The 19,790-nt window shown below is 35.4% G+C and overlaps 1 protein-coding gene across 2 annotated transcripts in view; it reads right to left on the minus strand.

Annotated features, from left to right (window-relative positions):
• The window catches only part of FANCM (FA complementation group M), a 92,542-nt gene that overhangs the window by 51,502 nt on the left and 21,250 nt on the right, over positions 1-19,790 (minus strand). For both annotated transcript variants that reach the window (XM_007472922.3, XM_007472923.3), the window contains exons 10-12: positions 19,022-19,228; positions 16,960-17,158; positions 10,029-10,183 (exon numbers count right to left, since the gene is read on the minus strand). In XM_007472922.3, coding sequence (XP_007472984.2) covers positions 10,029-10,183; positions 16,960-17,158; positions 19,022-19,228 — 561 coding nt within the window. The remainder of the gene's footprint in view (positions 1-10,028; positions 10,184-16,959; positions 17,159-19,021; positions 19,229-19,790) is intronic.

Genomic DNA, 19,790 nt, shown 5'->3' on the forward strand with positions numbered 1-19,790 from the left:
AAAGAAGAATCGAGCACAGTCCATCTCTGAATCCAAGAGCCAAAAAGAACCAGAGACCAAGAGGATCAGAAGGTTCTCTTAGTTCAAAATGTGGGTTTGAAAAGATTAGAAATGTAAACAGACTAGAACTTTCAAAAAGAAAGTACCTCCTAGATTGATTTTAAGTCAGACCTAATGTATTCAGATGCTACCATATTTAAAATATTAATAGATGCTTTATACAGTCTAAAATAGTGCAGGGAATGGATCTGGGATATCACTGGTTTAGGGAACCCCTGATTAAGGAAATTCTCCTTACCAAGGTAGGTTGAGATCCCTCAAACTTAAATGTGACTTGCTCAGAGCAATAGGAAGTTAAGTGACTTGCAAGGATCACACAAATGAAACAACAATTTTAAAAAATATTAAACAGAAGTAAGTTTTTCTACACACTCCAGAATTTCACAAAAAAATACCAGAAACCACTGATATTGGGAAAGAAAATGCATTGGGAAAGCTAGAAAAAGCATTAATAAATGGGCCTACAGCCTGGAAATACTGAGAAAGGAGTCATCCCAGAGAGAATATAAGTACATAGAAGAAAACATCAAACTCAATTTAGAAATATTGTGGATTAAGAAAAGTTCAAGAAATACAGAAAAAGAGAACATATCAACAACAAACATAAGTAGAGCCTCAAAGGAAAAAAAATGGAATGCTCACAAGAACTACAAGAATGGTTAGAAGGAATAAAGCAAAAAAAAAAAATTAGAACTGAAATAGGAGCTCTGGAGGAAAAAACTGGAAGGAAAATAAGAGCTTAGAACACAAGATGGAAAATTTGATCCAAGCAGTAGATCCCCTAAAAACATAATGAAACAATAAAAATTCTGACTCCATGAGACAATGAAAAATATTAGAAGTAAAAAGAATGAAAAAAGAAGAAAATATTAGCTATCTATTTTTAGAAATCAGATCTGGAAAATAAGTTATAAGTAAAAATTTAAGAACCACTGAAACGCTCTGAAAATAATGTTCAAATAAAAAGGCTGGATACCAAAGAAATCATAAAAACATCCCACCCTACTCACCTCACGCTTGAAAGAAATATCAAACTGAAAGCTCCCAGGTTTTTTTTTAGCTAATATCCAGAGCTTCCAAGTGAAAAAACAGTAAGGCAGAAAAGAATATGAATACAAATATTAAGGAAACCCAGTAAGGATCATATAAGGCTCAAGTAAAAAGGTTCCAAGTGGTATAAGATAAATATTTACAACAAAAAATAATTTATCCTGAAAAGAAAATTGTTCCCAGTGGGGGAGAGGGAGATGGACCTTTAATAAAGAAGATTTTCAAGTATTCATAATCAAAAAACCCAAAGTTGAGAAAAACATTGAAATGAAAACAACAGAGCCAAGAAAAACCCAGAAAGGTAATTACATATGAGCAACTATAAGGGGTAACTAATAATGTGCTTACATTCAAATGGGGGAGGAAAGACAATATATATCCCATTAGAATCACAGTTCTCCAGATTATAAAGGAAATGCTTGACACTAAGTATGTTTTTTGTTTTGTAGATTTTAAGATGAGAAAATAAAAATACACTAAGGAAGAAACATTTCTCATAAATAGAATACAGAAAAAGAAACACATAAAAACATGGGAAAAGTAGAAGGGAGGAGTAGTCCATATTATGATGACTATTTTCTGAACCAGACAAATGGAGGGTTAAAAAAAACCCATATATAATCTGTTGTAAACACACATTAAACTAAAATAAGCAGGAAGGGAGAAGAGTTGAGAGGTATAGTGAAAGGACAGATCTAAAAAAGGAATAATCAGTCACAAGCAAAACAAACCTCCTATTAAGAAGGTGAGTTATATAAAGGAAGAAGTGAAAAGGGAGAAAAGAAGTGTAAGAACTAAAGATCAGGATCTGGGCTCAGTGAAGAAAGAAAGGGGCAGGGCAACTAGCACAATGAATAGAGAGTCAGGAAGTCTTGGGTTCAAATTTGACCTCAGGCACTTCAATGGGCATGTCACTTAACCCCAATTGCTCTGCCCTTTTCAGCTCTTCTGTATCAGAAATAATACTAAGACAGAAGGTAAGGGAAGAGAAAGACAGACAGATAGAGAAAAGGCCATTTTAATTATAAATTATTGATGTCAGATTCCTTCCCATTCAACAAGCATTTATGAGTTACTAAAATGAAAGTAAATACAAATATGTATATGTACATAAGTTAATTTGGGAGGGAAGGCTCTAATAGTTGGGAGAATCATGAGAAGCTGCACACAAAAAAAACATACTTTATGATGCGTCTTAAAGGAAAATGTACTCAATTTGGTGGAAGTAAAGAGGAAGTGCATTCAAGAATGCATGGGGGTAGGGGGAAGCTGGGTAGCTGGGTAGCTCAGTGGATTGAGAGCCAAGTCTAGAGACAGGAGGTCCTAGGTTCAAATCTGGCCTCAGACACTTCTAAGCAGTGTGACCCTGGGCAAGTCACTTAACCCCCATTGCCTAGCCTTTACCACTCTTCTGCCTTGGAACCAATACACAGTATTGGTTCCAAGGCAGAAGGGTTTAAAAAAAAAATGCATGTGGGACAACCAGAGCAAAAGAATGAAGGTAGGAGATGATGTACAATACATAAAACATTAAAGAACCCAATTCTGATGTATCCCAGTGTGTGAGTAATGTAAATGAGGCTAGAAAAATAGGTTGGGTTTAAAAAAACTGAGATGAGTGATATGGGCAGTTTTTATAATTTCTTTTCGTTTTTTTTGTTTGAATATTGTTTTTAAGTCCAATAATTTTAAAATTATCTGTTTTAAATTGTCTGGTTTGGTTAAGTAAGACAACTAATCTTTTCTTCTGGTTTCTCAATCTTTTGACTATCATTTAAATATTTCTTATTGTCTCACACAGTCAGTTTTGATTGTTCCATTCTGTTTTCAGGGAGACTATTACTTGAGTAAATTTTTCCACCTTGTTTTCTAAGCTATTTATTTGGCATTGCTGGAAGAGAATTTCTCTCTCCATTATGTCGCTTTGTTTAACATCATCTCTCAGTAACCTGGAGGTCAAAGACCACTGAGTAAATTCAGGCATAGATAAGCCCTCAGAAAAAAGGAAGTTAAAGAACCAAGGAACCAATGAGACTAGAAACTAATTCCACAGGCACTGCCCCCTCCTGGGTAGCCCAGGCAAATTAAGAAACTATGGTTGGTTCCTGAGATGTGACCTGTAAAAGCTAGTAGGTGGAGAAAAGAGCTTATAAGTGATGACCAGGTAGTCTTTGGATCTTCTGGCTGGAGCAAAGGAACCTGAAGGAAACCTTGTCAGAGGTTAGCTTCAATTCATCATGGTGGCCAATAGATTAGTGAGCTAAGTACCTCTATGCCTCTTTCCTACCTTTCCCTCTCCTTACTATTACTACTTTGATTTAATAAAGTTATTAAGCTACTAGCAATCTCATAATTTTAATTATTACAGCATCCAATCATTTCCTCCAGTGCTATTTCACTTCTAAGTTCATTTTTCATCTCTTGTCTCAGGGATCTTGTTAAGGGTTTTAATAGCTAAACACTACCCTTTGTATTTTATCCTAGAAGCAATTAGAAGTCATTGGAATTGATTGAGTAGGGGAGTTACCAGGTGATATCTGTGCTTAAGGAACATCACTTTGGCAGCAGCCAAACTGCTGGGAACTGGATCAGTAAATGAATTGAGGAAAAGAAACCAATTAAGGGCAACTAAAAACTCTTGGTAAGAGGATATTGAGGGCCTAGACTAAGGGAGTAACTATGTAAAAAGAGATTCTATGAAGGAAAAACTATTCCAGACCTGGCCTAGAGTGAAGGAGATAAGAGTATTCTATTTTAGTAAACAGAAAGATCAAAATGGTGAGATGTGAGATGGAAAGAGAGCAATTAGAAGGCTGACTTCTTTTGCTGTCTTCAAATACCTGAAAGACTCTGAGAGAGATTAGACTATTTTTGGCACTAGAGGACAGTATGAAGAACAAGGCTAAACATTGCAAAGAGGCAAATTTAGGCTTTATGTCAAGACAGATTCCAGTGAAAAGAGCTATCAGAAAGTGAGTAATGGATTCAAATGGTGGCTGGAAGACAAGTTTTAGGGTGTACTGTACTGTGAATTCTTTTTCAAGTATATGTTGGACTAAATGGCCACTGATATACTTTCCAACTCAAAAATCCCATATCCTGTGAATAAAACAGAACAAGATGCTTTTATAAAAAGTAAATGTAATTTTCAATTTTTGCCTATTTCTCCAAAATTTTGTGAAGTTAATTATCTTCTCCTAATCTCCAGGCCTAATAAGTATCTTCCCATTTACCCTATACCACTAGAATTTTACCATAAACTTGCTGAAAATGGGAAAAAAAAGTTCCCCAATAGATGAGTTCCAAAGGAGTTTTTAAAAGAATAATTATAAATTATCAGCAACCATATGGATGACTGCTCTAAATCAATTATACCTAATAAGAAAATTGCAAATAAAAACAAAACTAAGATTCTGTCAACCTCATAACCTTTGCCAACAAACTGAAAAAAATGAAAAACATGATAATCCATGTTGACAGTGCAAGAAAGACAGGTGACCTCCTTATGGAATAGTAAATTGCTTCAAGTCTTCTAGAAAGAAACTTAGGATTCTGCAAGAAAAGTCATATCTTTTGACCCAGAAAGATCCTATACACATCAAAAATTCATGACAATATATTTTGGTTGTAATAAAGAACAGGAAACAAAGAATCAAAGATTCATAGATTTAGACCTAGAAGTAGATCTCAAAAATCATTAAGTCTAATTCCCTCATGTATAAATTAAAAAATGAGATGTAGGGAAATTAAATGACTTGTCCAAAGTAATACAATTTAAGATGCCTATCAACTGGGGAATGGTAAATAAATTTAAGAAAATATTGGTGTACTGTCAGAAGCAATGAATATGAAGAATTCAAGAAAACATGAGAAGGCTTATATAAAAGAAGGCAAAATGAAATAAGCAAAAGCAGAAAAATAATATATAATGGGTACACAACTAGATAGATTGATAGTCAAACAGATAAAAATTAGATTTATTTTTAAATCTATTATTTAAATCTAATGACTTAGTCTAACCCTGGCAGAGATAGTCGGTTGGGTTTTTTTTACTTTCTTTTTCATGGTGAAAAATGTTGCCTCAGCAAAAATTAGATTTATTTTTAAATCTATTATTTAAATCTAATGACTAAGTCTAACCCTGGCAGAGATAGTCAGTTGGGTTTTTTTTACTTTCTTTTTCATGGTGAAAAATGTTGCCTCAGCTATCAGACACAGTTGCTATGTTGGCTAACTTTGCTTGACTGTTTTTACTTTGTTACAAAGGAAATTTTCCTGGGTATTCAAAGTAGGGTATTATATTTTTAAATGACCATGATTTTGTTTTTAAAAAAAACTGATTACAAAGAATTAAAAATTTGTCTTTAGGAGGAAAATGTAAAGTTGCATGGTGCATGAAAAAAAATCTCTAACATATAACCAAAGAAGAACAGAAATAAAAAATGTGATCAAAAGAATTCAAGGGATTACAGGGTGATCACCAGAGTCTGCCAATAGTACCTTCATCATGTCAGAAGAAAGTGAAGAATGACTACAGAACGTTGGATGAACCTCATGGGACAAATATATGAGGTCATGAGCAAGAGTTAGGAAAGGTAAGCAGGTCTAGATAAATTGTGATATATATCAGGAAGGAACACTCAAATGAATAAGATCATATTTCCATTTCAGAATAAAAACAGTAGTATCAGCAAAAGGTTAGGTTTTTTTTTTTATTAAGATGAAGTATTTGCAGATTTTTTCCCCTTTTTAAAAAAGTTTAACAGGCTAACTGTAAAAGGAAAGCTCATCTGTACAAAAATATTCACAAGAACAAAATCTACAATGGCAAAAAACTAAATAGAACATCCACTATTAACAAAATAACTAGACAAACCTTGGAATGTTGGCACCATATTACTAATATGGTGTTTAAAATTACTACTATGAGAACTCTATTAATAATACTGAAATATTTTCATGAAGGGATTCCAACTTATGGACTGCAGACTTGTAGGAAATGGCAGTTTTCCAAGAGATCTTTTGTTAAGTAACAAATCACATCAAATAAGCAAATATAACTTCTATATATTGAATAATGTTCTCACTTGTCCACATATTTTTAATGTATGCAGGTTCTTTTCTTTTAACAGACCAATACCTGCATCAATATAGATAGGAATTCTTGGTGAAAAATTCTCATCCAGTACAGATTGGTAGCTTCTCCGCCACTTACCATTGAAAAATGTGTCTGATATACCAAGATATTGAGTAATCTGCCCAGGGTCATATAGTCAGCATGTCAGAGACCATACATTGATCAGGTTTATCTGACTCTGAGATCAGCTCTCTAACCATTATAACATACTGCTTTATGAACAAAACATAGCAAAATATAAATTCATTCTAAAAGTATAACTAATTTCCTTGCATTTCTTGGCATTATATAATTACTCAATAAATGTTAACATACAAAAACTATTATGTCACCTAGTGGTAGTCTCTCAGTGACCAAGAATGACTATACACTATGTGGAATGCCTGGAGCGCCTTTCCATTTAAGGTCTTGTACACCTCGGTTGGGATCCCGTCTTTACCGGGTGCCTTGCCTGTACTCATTTGTTTAATGGCTTTTTGGACTTCCTCTATGGAGGGACGTCAAGTTGTTCAATGGTGTGGCTTTGGGGGATCTGGTCAAGAGTGCTTTGGTCAACTGAAGAGGGTCAGTTGAGAAGCTGACTGAAGTGTTCTTTCCACCTGTTGCTGATGCCTTTTTTATCTTTTATGAGAGTGTCACCATCAGAGGATAGCAAGGGAGTGGTGGTGGGTTTTAATGGCCCATAGACAGTCTTGAGGGCACTGAAAAATTGTTTGTAGTTTTTCGTATCAGCAAAATGCTGGATTTCTTCTGCCTTTTTTCCCACCATCAGTCTTGCATCTTCCTAATCTCATGCTGCGCTGTGGCTTGGAGAGACTTGAATCTGCCCTTTTTAGGAGCAGAGTTTGAGTTATTTTGCCCCTCCATAAAGGCTTTGTTCTTTTTGCTCAATAGGTCTTCAATAGCAGTGTTGTTCTCGTCAAACCAGTCTTGGTGGTTGCGTTGTTTGGGGCCTAGGACTGCCTTTGATGTTTCCTTCACTGCGTCTCTGAACTGGTTCCATTTCTCAGTTGAGTTTCCAGTGAGTGGTCCCTTGGTAGAGAGCTTGTCATCCAGGCAGGACTGGAATGTTTGCAAATAAGATGGATCTCTAAGACGACTCACATTGTAAAATGCTCGAACTGTCTGGGCGCGTTTTGGATGGTGAGGCACAATGCGCATTTGAAGAGTCGCTCTAACCAATCGGTGGTCTGTCCAGCATTCAGCTCCTCTCATGGCTCTGGTGATCTTTACATCCTGGATGTCTTGCCAGCGTACAATGATGTAGTCAATGAGATGCCACTGTTTTTAACGTGGGTGCATCCACATTGTTTTATATTTGTTCGCCATTCTGAACACAGTGTTCGTGATGGTGAGTTCGAACTCTGAGCATTTGCTGAGTAGCAGTAGGCCGTTGTTGTTCATTTTGCCCACGCCATGTTTGCCGAGCACTCCTTTCCATCTTTCATGGTCCTGGTCAACGCGGGCGTTGAAGTCTCCCATTAGTATCAGCTTGTCATTTGAGGGCACTGAGTGCAAAACGGCACTCAGGTCAGAGTAGAACTGCTCGATGGTCTCCTCTGTGCCGGTCAGTGTTGGGGCATATGCGCTGATGATTGTGGCATACCGGTCTTTGCTGAGAGGCAAATGGATCTTCATGAGCCTCTCACTGATGCCCACAGACAAGTCTGGCAGCTGTTTGAGCAAACTGGTCTTGATGGCCAGGCCAACACCGTGGATTCTGTCTTCATTTGAGGCTCTACCTTTCCAGAAGAAGGTGTATCCAGTGGTGGGTTCGCTGAGTGATCCCTCTTCTGGTAAGCGTGTTTCGCTTAAGGCTGCAATGTCGATGTTATATCGCGCCAGTTCTTTACCGATTAGAGCTGTTCTTCTCTCAGGTCTTGGGGTATTCTCTCTATCAAGTAATGTGTATGGGGTGCTCAAGGAGGGGTAGTATCTCTGGTATGGAGGGCTTGTCGTGCCCTCCTAGGGCAGCTCTCCAGCCTCTGACCCCCACCTGACACCCAGTTCTCACTTGTGGCTCCCAGTAGCTGCTAGCATGCGGCAGCGGCCACACCCCGGGCAACGGCTTCGACAGGCCAGCTAAACCTTGTGAGGGTAGCCATCGGGTCATCGACCCCTGGTGAACCAAGGCTTTGCTCACCCAGCATGTGAAGACTGCTTCGGCGGAACAGGCGGAAGAAACCAATAAGAAGGTTCAACGGCTGAGATGGCAACACAGCAAAGCACTGTGGAGTGCTTAGGGCGTGTTGGAGCACAAAGGACAACACGGCCAGCCAATGCAGCTGAGGAAGTCTCCAGATGTAACAATTTTTCGTGCCATTGGACCCAGGCTTCCAACCCCGAAAGAGTGGGACTATTTCTGTGCATCGGCTTTTCCACTTAAATCTCCTTCACGCACAAGTATCTTTGTGCACACTCATCTATCCTAACCCCGTCCACCCTCTTCAAGACCTGCGGCAATGGGGGAGTGGCGATGCAACAGGTGGAGGTGACCACTGGCAGTTGTAGTCACGATCCTGCACATAGGCGGCCCACGGATCAGTGGTCGCTCGGCCCTGTGGGCAGCAGAGACGTTCAGCAGCATCCTGGGCGACTGAGCAGCCATCTCTAGGACAGCACTGCTCACCCTAATCAAGGGAGGGGACTAGAAAAGGTGTCCCAAACATTGCCTGCCCTACAAACACCCGGTCAGCACACCGCGGCTGGCGGGTCATCCCTTTAAGCGGTCGAAATCAAAGAAAAATACAAAGAAACTTGTACTAAGAGCATGGAACATCAGGACATTATTATGTCAAGAATTGGGAAAATACATGTTAAAAGGGTTCTTCATATTTAAATTCAAGAATCATTGATTTATAGGAAATAATGCTAAACAAACACCACAGAATATAATATGAATATATACACTGATTCTAACTAGGTAAAAATTGTTTCTATGTTCACAAATGAAAACTGAAAAAGAACCTGGCATAATAAAAATATACCAAGGTTTTACAGTTTTATTGATGACTTCTTTTCACATCTGTCCATTCCCAATATGCCCTCCACTCATTACTATTCCCTCATAACAAAGGAAAACAATTAAGCAAAACCCAACCACACAAACTCAGCCTCTGTCAAGAATATATATCATTCATCATCCAATCACTGTCATGACTCCACATGAAAACAGGAAGGTAAACACTTGGTCATTTCATGAAATGCAAATTCATGTGACTTTTAATGAAAAACTGCTTTTGATCTTATAACAATAATAATACCTGGCATTTATATAGTGTTTTAAGCTTTGCAATGTACTTTACAAATATAGCATTTGATCTTCACAAAAACTCTGGGAGGTGAGTGTTATTATTTTCCTGATTTTATAGATGAGTAAGTAGAGGCAGAGAAGTTAAGTGACTTGATCATGGTCACACAGCTAGTGCGTGTCTGAGGACAGATTTGAACTCAAGTTTTTCCAATTTCAGGTCCAGCACTGTACCACCTAGCATCCTCTTAATGATTAAGGTTTTTGTTTTGTTTCATTTTAATTATGTGCTAATCATGTAATTTTCTAATAATTTGTAAAGAAGCAATGAAAAAGTACAAAATGACCAGATTATTTAGAGTTAGCAGCAACCTTGGAAGTTCATAATATAATTCCTTCATTTTACATAAGTCATTTGACCTTTGGATATTCATTTAGATGATAGCAAAGATGAGGCTTGACTCCAGATCTCTTGCCTTCTAGTTAAGCACATCTTTCACATACATGATAACATGTAAAATTTCTACTTACTGATAGATCATCATCTTGTAAAGATTCAAATTTAGTTTTGGGCAACACTATTTCGTTAAATTCATCACTTTCTCTTAATCTATATAGTTTGTTCCATAACCTAAATTCTTCTTCTGTTAAAGACCAAGCTTTCTTTGAGTTGCATTGCTTCTTTCCTACAAATTGAAAGAATTATAAAAAAACAAAATTATAGAAAAATTAAAAATTATAAAAGAACTACTATATTGTGTAAAAGTTAAAATTAAATGTCAATAATAATATCATATTTTAAGAGATTTATTAATGATCATTAGAAATCAAGGAATAAAGAAGATACAAAATAAAGACCACGTGCCCATGGCTGGTTAGCCATTTTTTAGTCAACCCCACTCACCACCATCAATGCTGATTCTACATCAGAGAGAGGGAGCCTCCAAAGCCCACGCCCTTTATGCTCTGTCTACAGGAAGTATGTAATGACAGGAAGTCAGTGGGCTCTTGGGATATGTAGTTCTTTTTTTAGGGTAACAGATTTTCAATCATACAATTGAAAAAGAAATTAACACTAAATCAGATAAACCCATTGGCAGATATATAACCCAAGAAGGGGACAAAGGTTCTATATATACAACAAAATCTTTATGTTAGAACATTTGTGGTTGTAAGGAATTAAAAACAAAGCAGATAGCCAGTGACTGAGGATGTTATAAAATAAATTATGGTAAAAGAATGCTATGAAATATTAATGTGCCATAAGAAACAAATGTGGAAAGGGAAGGAGCCAAGATGGTAAAGTGAGAGGAAGCAATGCAGTGAGCTCTCCTCCACAAACTCTTCCTAATATATTTAGAAAATTAACTAGATCAAATCCTAATGGAAAAATCCAGAAAAAAGTCATAACTAGCTCAGCTTTTTAAAATCCTAAAAGATTATGTTATTACAGTGCTACAATCAACATGCCAGAAAGTTTGGAAAACTCAACAGTGGCCACTAAATTGGAAAAGATCCGTTCACATCCCAATCCTAAGTACTTTTCCCAACCCAGGTCAGCATAGGAAGACAGAATAGTCCCTGAACACTGGAGATGGGGTCAATCCAACACCATGCAACCAGTGGAGCACTGCAGGACCTAGAGAAAGGCTACACACCAAGGCAAGGGGATATCAATACCAGGGCACCGCCACAACCATATCAGGACACTACAACAAAGACAGGTAGCAAATGACACTATTGGCCCCTTCCCAGTCCCAGGGCACAGATACAAGCCAGAGTGAAAATGGAACCTCTCACGTTTCCTAGAAAAGAGACCCTGAACAGTATTTAGAAAAAGGAGCAAGTTCAAAATCCAGCAGTAGTGATGTAGCTTAGAAGTGATGTACCTCAGACCTCAACCACAAAGGAGAGTCTCATTTTCAACATCTAGCCCAGTATGCAGAGTAATAACCAAGGCCAAAGGAGAGACAACAATTCTGACACTCTAACCGTTGATGCCAAGGGCCAAAGTTGATTAGTTCTATGAGATTTACAACACCAAAAAAAGATGTCACATTACCATAGGGGATTGGAATGCTAACGTAGGAAATTAAAAGATAATTGGAATAACAGGCAACTTTGGCCTTAAAATACAAAATGAAACAGGGAAGAGACTAATAGAATTTTATTAAGATAACTTTCTGTCTACATCAAATATTCTTATTCAACAACCCAAAAAATGACTCTATATAAGGACATCCCCAAATGATCCAAATAGAAATCGGATGGATATTTTATAATTAAAGGAAGAGAAACAGTCAGTTAAAACAAGAGTTGGAGCTGACTGTGGTTCATATCATGAACTTATTGTAAATTTCAGTCTTAATTTGAAGAAAGTAGGGAAAACCATCAGACCATAAAGGTATGACCTTAATAACATCCCTTATTAAAATGAAATAGATATGATAAATAGATTTAAAGGATTAGTTTGGGTAGATAAGAATGCCTGAAGAATACTATATAGGAGGCAGCAACAAAAAATATTCTAAAGGAAAAGAAGAGCAAGAAAGCAAAATTTGTCTGACAAATTTTGCTTTCTTGCTCTTCTTTTCCTTTACTATTTGTAATTAAATAAAATGTATTTATAAATAATAAATAAATAGAAATAGAAATATAAATATAAATAAATATAAATAAATAAAAATAAAATGTATTACTATTTGTAAAACCTTGTCAGACAAATTTTGCTTGGGAAGAAAAGTGAAAGGAAAATGAAAAAAAAGAAAAAATATATCTAGCTGAATGCAGAATTTTAGAGAACAGCAAGAAGAAAAAGGTTTTTTTAACTGAACAATGCAAAGAAACAGAAGAAAACAGAATGGTTTCAAAAGACGATATCTCATCAAGAAAAGTTAAAGCTTTCAAGAGAACATTTCATGCAAAAATAAACATGATAAAAGAGAAAAATGGTAGGGAATTACCCGAAGTAGAAGACATTAAGAAGGGGTGGCAAGAATACATAGCAGAACTATATAAGAAAGATCTTAACATCATTGATAACCATAATGATGTGGTTACTGATCTAGATATCCTGGAGAATGAAATCAAGTAGGCCTCAGAAAGCATTGCTAATAATAGGCTAATGAAAGTGACAGATGAGCTATTTAAAATCCTAAAAGATGATGTTTTTAAAATGCTGCAATCAATACACCAGAAAATTTGGAAAACTCAACAGTAGTCACTAAATTCAAAAAGATCAGTTTACAACAAAATCTCAAGAAAAGGTAATGCCAAAGAATGTTCAAATTACTTAACAATTGCACTAATTTCCCACAACAGAAAAGTTATGCTCAAGATTCTGCAATCTAGGCTTCAGCAATATATGAATTGAGGATTACCAAAAGAGCAGGCTGGTTTTGAAGAGACAGAAAAACCAATCACCAATATTCAATGGATTGCAGAGAAGCCATGGGAGTTCCTGAAAAACTTCTACTTCTGCTTCATTGACTACATTAAAGCATTTGACAGTAGGGATCACAACAAAATGTGCCAAGCCTTCAAATAGATGGAAATACCAAATCACCTTTATTTGTCCCCTGAAAAACCTGTATGTGGGTCAAGAAAAACAGTTTGAACCAAATATGGAATAACTAATTGGTTTAAGATTTGGAGGGGAGTACCACAAAGCTGAATGTTGTCACCTAATTTATTTAATTTACATGCTGAGTACATCATGAGAAAAGACATGTCAGATGAATCAAAAATCAGGATTAAGATTTTCAGGAAAAATATTAACAATCTCATAACTGCAGATGATATGCCACTCTGATAGCACAAAGTGAAGAAGAATTAAGAAATCCCTTGATGAGGAGAAAGAAGAGACTATAAAATCCAGATAGTCAAAGCTATGTTTTTTTTCAATATGGCTGTGAGAGTTAAACTGTAAGGAAAGCTGAGCACTGCAGAATTAATGCTTTTGAACTGTGGTGCTAGAGAAAATTCTTGAGAATTCCTTGGATAGCAAGCTCAAATCAGTCAATACTTAAAGAAATTAATTTCAACTCTTCAGTGGAAAGTCAAATGCTGAGGCTTAAATACTTTGGCCACATGATAAGGCAGTTTTCATTGGAAACCTTATGCTAGAAAAGATTGAAGGCCAAAAAAAAGGGAGAGGGGAGAACAGTCTCCCTGCAATGTTGACTATTTCTAACTTAAGTCATCTTTTATCAATTTCAAAAAAGCAGAATTGAGTCTAGCTCTTTCTAAAAAAAAAAAATTCCTTACGGTCACTCTACTGCAGATACGAATAACACAGAAAAAGCTTTTGAACAATGATACATGTATAACTCAGTGGAACTGCTTGTCTGATTTGGGAGCGGGGAGAAAAAAGTGGGGGAGGCAATCATGAATCATGTAACCATAGAAAAATATTCTAAATAAAAAAAGGAAAAAATGTTTTAACCCCTTACCTTCTATCTTAGAATTAATATAAAGTATCAGTTCCAAGGCAGAAAAGCAGTAAGGGCTAGGCAATTGTGGTTAAATGACGTGCCCAGGGTCACAGTTAGGAAATATTTGAGGCCAGATTTAAATACAGAACAAGTTCTGTATTTCTGTATTTAAATACAGTTCCAGGTCTACCTCTCTATCCAGAGTCATCTACCTGCCACATTAAGTCTAGTTTTTTAGAAACTATTCTTCCTCTCAAGTGTACAGATTTCCTGGATTTCATGTTGCTCTCTAGTCTTTTTCTTTTAATATCATTTCTAAGACAAAAGAGACGCAAGGACTAGGTGATTGGATAAGTGACTTACCCTGGGTCACACAGCTAGGAAATGTCTGAGGCCATATTTGAACCCAAGTCCTCTGACTCGAGGCCTGGCTTTATATCATTTATTAAGTATCATGTACAAAATACTTACAGATTTCCTCCCCCTTCACAGATATAGAACATTAGGTCACCTATAACTTAAAAATCTAAGAGGAACAGCTGTAGTACAATGTATAGTTCAGAAATAATAAAGCGTTTGAAGAAAGAGAATTACAAATTACAAAGACTAGACAAAGAAAATTCAGAGTTCTCTATTAATAAAAATAGAAAACTAAAGAGTAATGATAAAATTAAAAGTAGGACCATCCCAGTGGTACCAGTGTATAACTAAGGACCAGGACCAGTGGATTGCTAAGAAGGAGCAGAAGAGTGAAAATAAATAAAAGAATGCTTTACTAACTGTAAAGTTACTGATTACTAACAAGTTATACCAACCTAATTTCATTTCCTTTTTGAATAAAATTACTACATTCAGGAGAAAACCAAAGGCATAAAATATCTGGGGAGGCTTAAAGGGGAGGGGACAGAATTTTTAAAAACAGGGACCAGGGAGGAATAAAGTGCTAAACTTCCCAAGAGACTTTAGACCTATAAATATTAACTTAATTGCTAATATTTTAAATTTAAGATTTTTGTCTTTTAACAATTTAATCACTACTAGAGAAAATGAATGTCAATACTGACATTCTTACTATAAATTAATCCACAAAGATATGTAGAAGTTTTACCTAAAAAAGAATGATAGATAATTGGTTCACTCTGAAGAAGCAAATAATGGAATTCCTAGTCACTTCAACTAGGTGCCTAAAGATGACAAGAGATCAATTTCACAAGGCACTTGATCATTTTGCCTTGTAGTGCTCATGAAGACCACTATGAAAAAATGGAAACTTATGTGTCAATATCTGTGGTAGAGGATTAAGGAGGAGAAAAATTCTATAAGAACATAATAATATCCTTCAAACCATACAGAATTGGCATGTGATCATTGTAAGGATAATATTAGAAAATAAGTATTGTTTTATTAGTTTAGGGATAAAAAGTAGAGTGCAGTCTTGAGAAAGAATTGGAGTTTGAAGCAGAGCTGAGAGAGCATGTTAATTTCAATTGTTGACAGTTATAACCGTTTTTTCTGTGTCAATTACTCTCTCTGGCAGTTGGGAATTGGTCTCTGGAAGTTGGCAAAGACACTCAGAGACTATCAGGGCTGGAGGAGGTAACATCTTTGTCTCTCTCTCCATCTAAGAGAAGAAGGAGCTCAGTGTTTTCCTTTCCCAACTTGGAAACACTATTGACTATCTATTGCAGTTTTTATAGATTGATTTAACTCTGAGAAGATCAAAGGAAAACCTGGTCTTTGGTTTGGACTTTAGTCTGTTAAGGCTCAGAGACCTAACTTGATTCTTGTTGAGACTCAACCAGGTAGCCTTTGCTATTTTATAATTTGAAGGCGAAGTTAACAATTAGAAGAGTAGTTTTTATTTAGATAGTATAAATTTGGGTTAGTCAGATCAGGGAGGATTAGTGCAACACAGAAGTGGTTCCTTGTGGAACCAGGGAGTTTATCTGGGTGGATTTAAAATCTCTTAGAATTAGAAATCCTTTTTTATCCTTATATATTTCAATAAATATTTTATTTTTATAACTCATCATTTATTTTTACACCATGGACCACCTTTTGCATTAAGTCTTCTTTGTTCTATCTGGTCTGGTCTAAGTTCAGGGTGGAGATCTACCACTGTCCTATCACCAACCAGGACTAGTCTCTTAAGTAAGCTCCCCCAAATAAAATCCATTTACTACTGTGCCAGCATGGACTGCCCCTTTAGATGTTCTGCAATGATACAAAGTACTATTTTATTTTTGTGGGGAAAAGTTATTGGGAGAAAAGTGGGGATAAGTAAGAGCAATCAATACAAGAAAAGGTCAACCAAATATTTTTTAAATGTACATAAGAGAACAAAAAAAATCACTCCAGGATACTTCAAAGATTTCTGGAAGAGTCCTGTCACCACTCCAAAGAGGATGACCTAGCCAATAAGGAAGCAGAGTATGGAAAGAGTACTAAGTTTAAAGGTGGAGAGTCTAGGTCTGAATCCCAGCTTTGCTATTTTTCCTGTATGATCTTAGAAATAACACAACCTTTTGGGCCTCAATTTCTTCATCTCTAGAATGAGGAAACTAGACCCAGTGACCTCTAAGATCCCTTTCAATTCTAGGTCTGTGAGTCTATGAATCACACATGACAAAATAAGTAGATGAAGAATAACTACCATACAGACTGAGACATGAAGTCAGAGGCCTTTCCATTGAACAATACTGGAATAGGTCTTTCACATTCTTGATAGCAATAATTCTTAGTATCTCTTATTTTCTCAATATTAAAGCAGTATCTAAATCTATCAATACTATAATTTTATTTTGTTATTCTATTGTCAAGTTCTCTTTCAGTCTTTTTATAGGATTAGTCAGTGTTACCTTTCTTTTATCAATGCATAATATCCCTTAAGGGAAAAATAATACTATATCTTAAAATCTGTGATGAGTTTTTCAAATTATAGTTGTTTTATCAGTCATACATTTGCTTCTAATTAGAACAGAGGCAGTTAATAACTGAATATATTCAATTATTTAAAAATTACAACTTACCATTGACAGATGATTTGGGGCATATTTTGGATTGCTTTGCCTGTTCATAAATTTCCTGAGTGATGAACATTTTGTGTAATTTTGGATAAATTCCATCAGGAATCATACGTGGACTTCCTTGGTAAAAATGAAAAGTCTTGCTGTTACCAGAAATAGCTTTATAAATACTTCTTTTGCAAGACTGACTTCGATTATAAGCCTGTTTTAAAAAAGTTAATTTTAGAAATAATTTTGTAATTATCATTTTGCAATGATAGAAGCTATTGCTGTTAGTGTGACTTTATTCTAGCTAAAATAATTTTAAAAAAATCTTAAAGTGGAATGAACATGAAATAACTATTCTGATTAAATAAATTTACTCATTACTTAAAGGAAAACAATAATGATAATATATGACATTTATATAACTCACTAAAATATACAAAGGTCATCACACCAATTGAACCCCTTTTCAATTATCATTAAAAATATTTAATTTATGGACATATTTATCTATCTCAATATATCAACTATAATGTACATAATTTAATCTCTTTAATTCATAAGATTTTGTGATAGCACCATTCTTATGAACATAAATGATGAAAAGACAGTACTATAGATTTCATGTAGAAATAAGAGAACCTGAGAATCTAGGGGTTCTGATTGGTTACATTTTCATCATGAAAGATTTAACAACACAGTGGATTACGTTATAGCATTAATATTAGAAGACGTGAACATCTGCTTTACATGCCATGATATCGGATTTTTATTCTATATGGTTACATTTGAAGGAAAACATATAAATTACAGTATATCTACATCTACCAAAAAACAAAGGGGTTAAATTCCCTTTGCAGTTCTTAATCTATGATTTATAACAATTCACAAATCATTACAACTACCAGTTCTATTGAAGAGAGCAGTAAGATTCCTTTGAGATGGATGAAGAGGCAATCAAAACTGAATACTGATTAAAAGTACTTGAGAGGGGCAGCTAGGTAGCTCAGTGGATTGAGTCAGGCCCAGAGATGGGAAGGTACTGGGTTCAAATCTGATCTCAGACACTTCCCAGCTGTGTGACCCTGGGTAAGTCACTTAATCCCCACTGCCTAGCGCTTACCACTCTTCTGCCTTGGAACCAATACACAGTATTGATTCCAAGATGGAAGGTAATGGTTTATTGGGAAAAAAAAAAGTACTTGAGTAATGTCTTCACTAACCATCTAATTGAATCAAATAGCAATAATAAAAATATTTTACATTTCCATGTTAGATTATATTTTTCATGGTATGATCCTATCTTTATCTTTGACCAATCCAGATTTATTAACTCCTTTTTATAGATGGAGATAGTCACAGAATTTACAGAGATTAACGACTCATCTCATAAGTCACATAGTCAAGAATAGAACTCAGGGGTTCTAATTCCTAATCTAATACTTTTACTGCTTTATCAAGATACATGACTTATTTGGCCAACCATGACCACCCTATGATTAAATTTGAGGTAACACTAAAATCTGCTAGAACTTCATGAATAGTTATTAAGGAAATAAGGCTTAAAAGGTACTAAAAAGGGTATATAAATTATTTCCATAAAAAGCAAACTATCCCATTACCCAAATGAAAAATTAAAGAATCTAAGAAAAGAAAATGACTGAATAAGTTTAAAATTCTTTTCAATAAGCCAACAAAAGTAAAAAAAAAAATCTTGCCATCTCAAATACAAAATATAAGTATGTTCACCTTTATGTTTATGAAGAAAAAAAACAAAAAAACAGGTATATAGCTTAGGTTTGTAAAAAGTTACAAATATTGCTCTTAGTGCTTGGCTTTTTTAAACTAGCATTGAATGAGGAATACTAAAATATGATCTTATGTATATAAAGGAGAATTCTTTTACATGAATTTAACTTAAAGCTCCTGGAAAAGCAAAAGGAAACATGGAAAAAAACAATGGGAAAAATCAATCAATGCTTTTGACTCAGATTTCTTAAACTTTGTCAATTTCATTTTGCCTAATGAATATAACTTTTAAGATTTAACTATTAAATTATCCACCTAAGGATATACATACACTTTCTTCTCTTCCTTCTGTAAGAATGATAACTATCCTGCCTTCACGTTTCCGGCCAGTTCTGCCCATTCGTTGTACAAGACGAACTGGACTTTTCTGAGCATCAAAACAGATGATTAGATCAACTTCTCCTATATCCAAACCTTCTTCACCAACACATGTAGAAACCAAAGTGTTATAACCACCATCACGAAATCGTTTTACTACCTAGAATAAAGATTAAGACAAAACCCAAAATAACTATAAAACAATAGTAGAATTCTTACAGCACCTTATCTGGATCTTTCCTTTGTCCCTAACACATTCAACACCACAAAATAATTCTTGGTATACATGTCATGTCCCTCTTTCCTATAGAATAAAGGCTTCTTAAGGCATGAACAGTGTCATTTTTCTAGCTTTCTATCATTAGTATCCATCACAGAGTCCATAGAAGGTCATAGAATGCACTTCATGTTTATTGAACTGAATTAGAATTTTTTATCTTTATATACATAGATAAGTCCTAGGGACACAGGATCCTAAGGGGGGAAAATCATTCCCTGTCCTTCCTCCCACCCCAGAAAAAACTTTATGTTAGTACAATCAGGCCAAAATGAACATAAGAGAAATGTTAAAAGGCAAATATATAACCCAGGAGGAAGAGAAAAGAGAAAAAATGTTAAAAGGTATTCACTTTCTGGTTTTCCTTAGTGAAGGGAGGATTACAAGGTGATTTTATGTTTAGAGATGAGCCTCCAGGTCTTTTAAACCTTCTTAGTCAGTGCCC

This window comes from Monodelphis domestica, chromosome 1 (assembly GCF_027887165.1).
Source record: "Monodelphis domestica isolate mMonDom1 chromosome 1, mMonDom1.pri, whole genome shotgun sequence".
NCBI lineage: Eukaryota > Metazoa > Chordata > Mammalia > Didelphimorphia > Didelphidae > Monodelphis > Monodelphis domestica.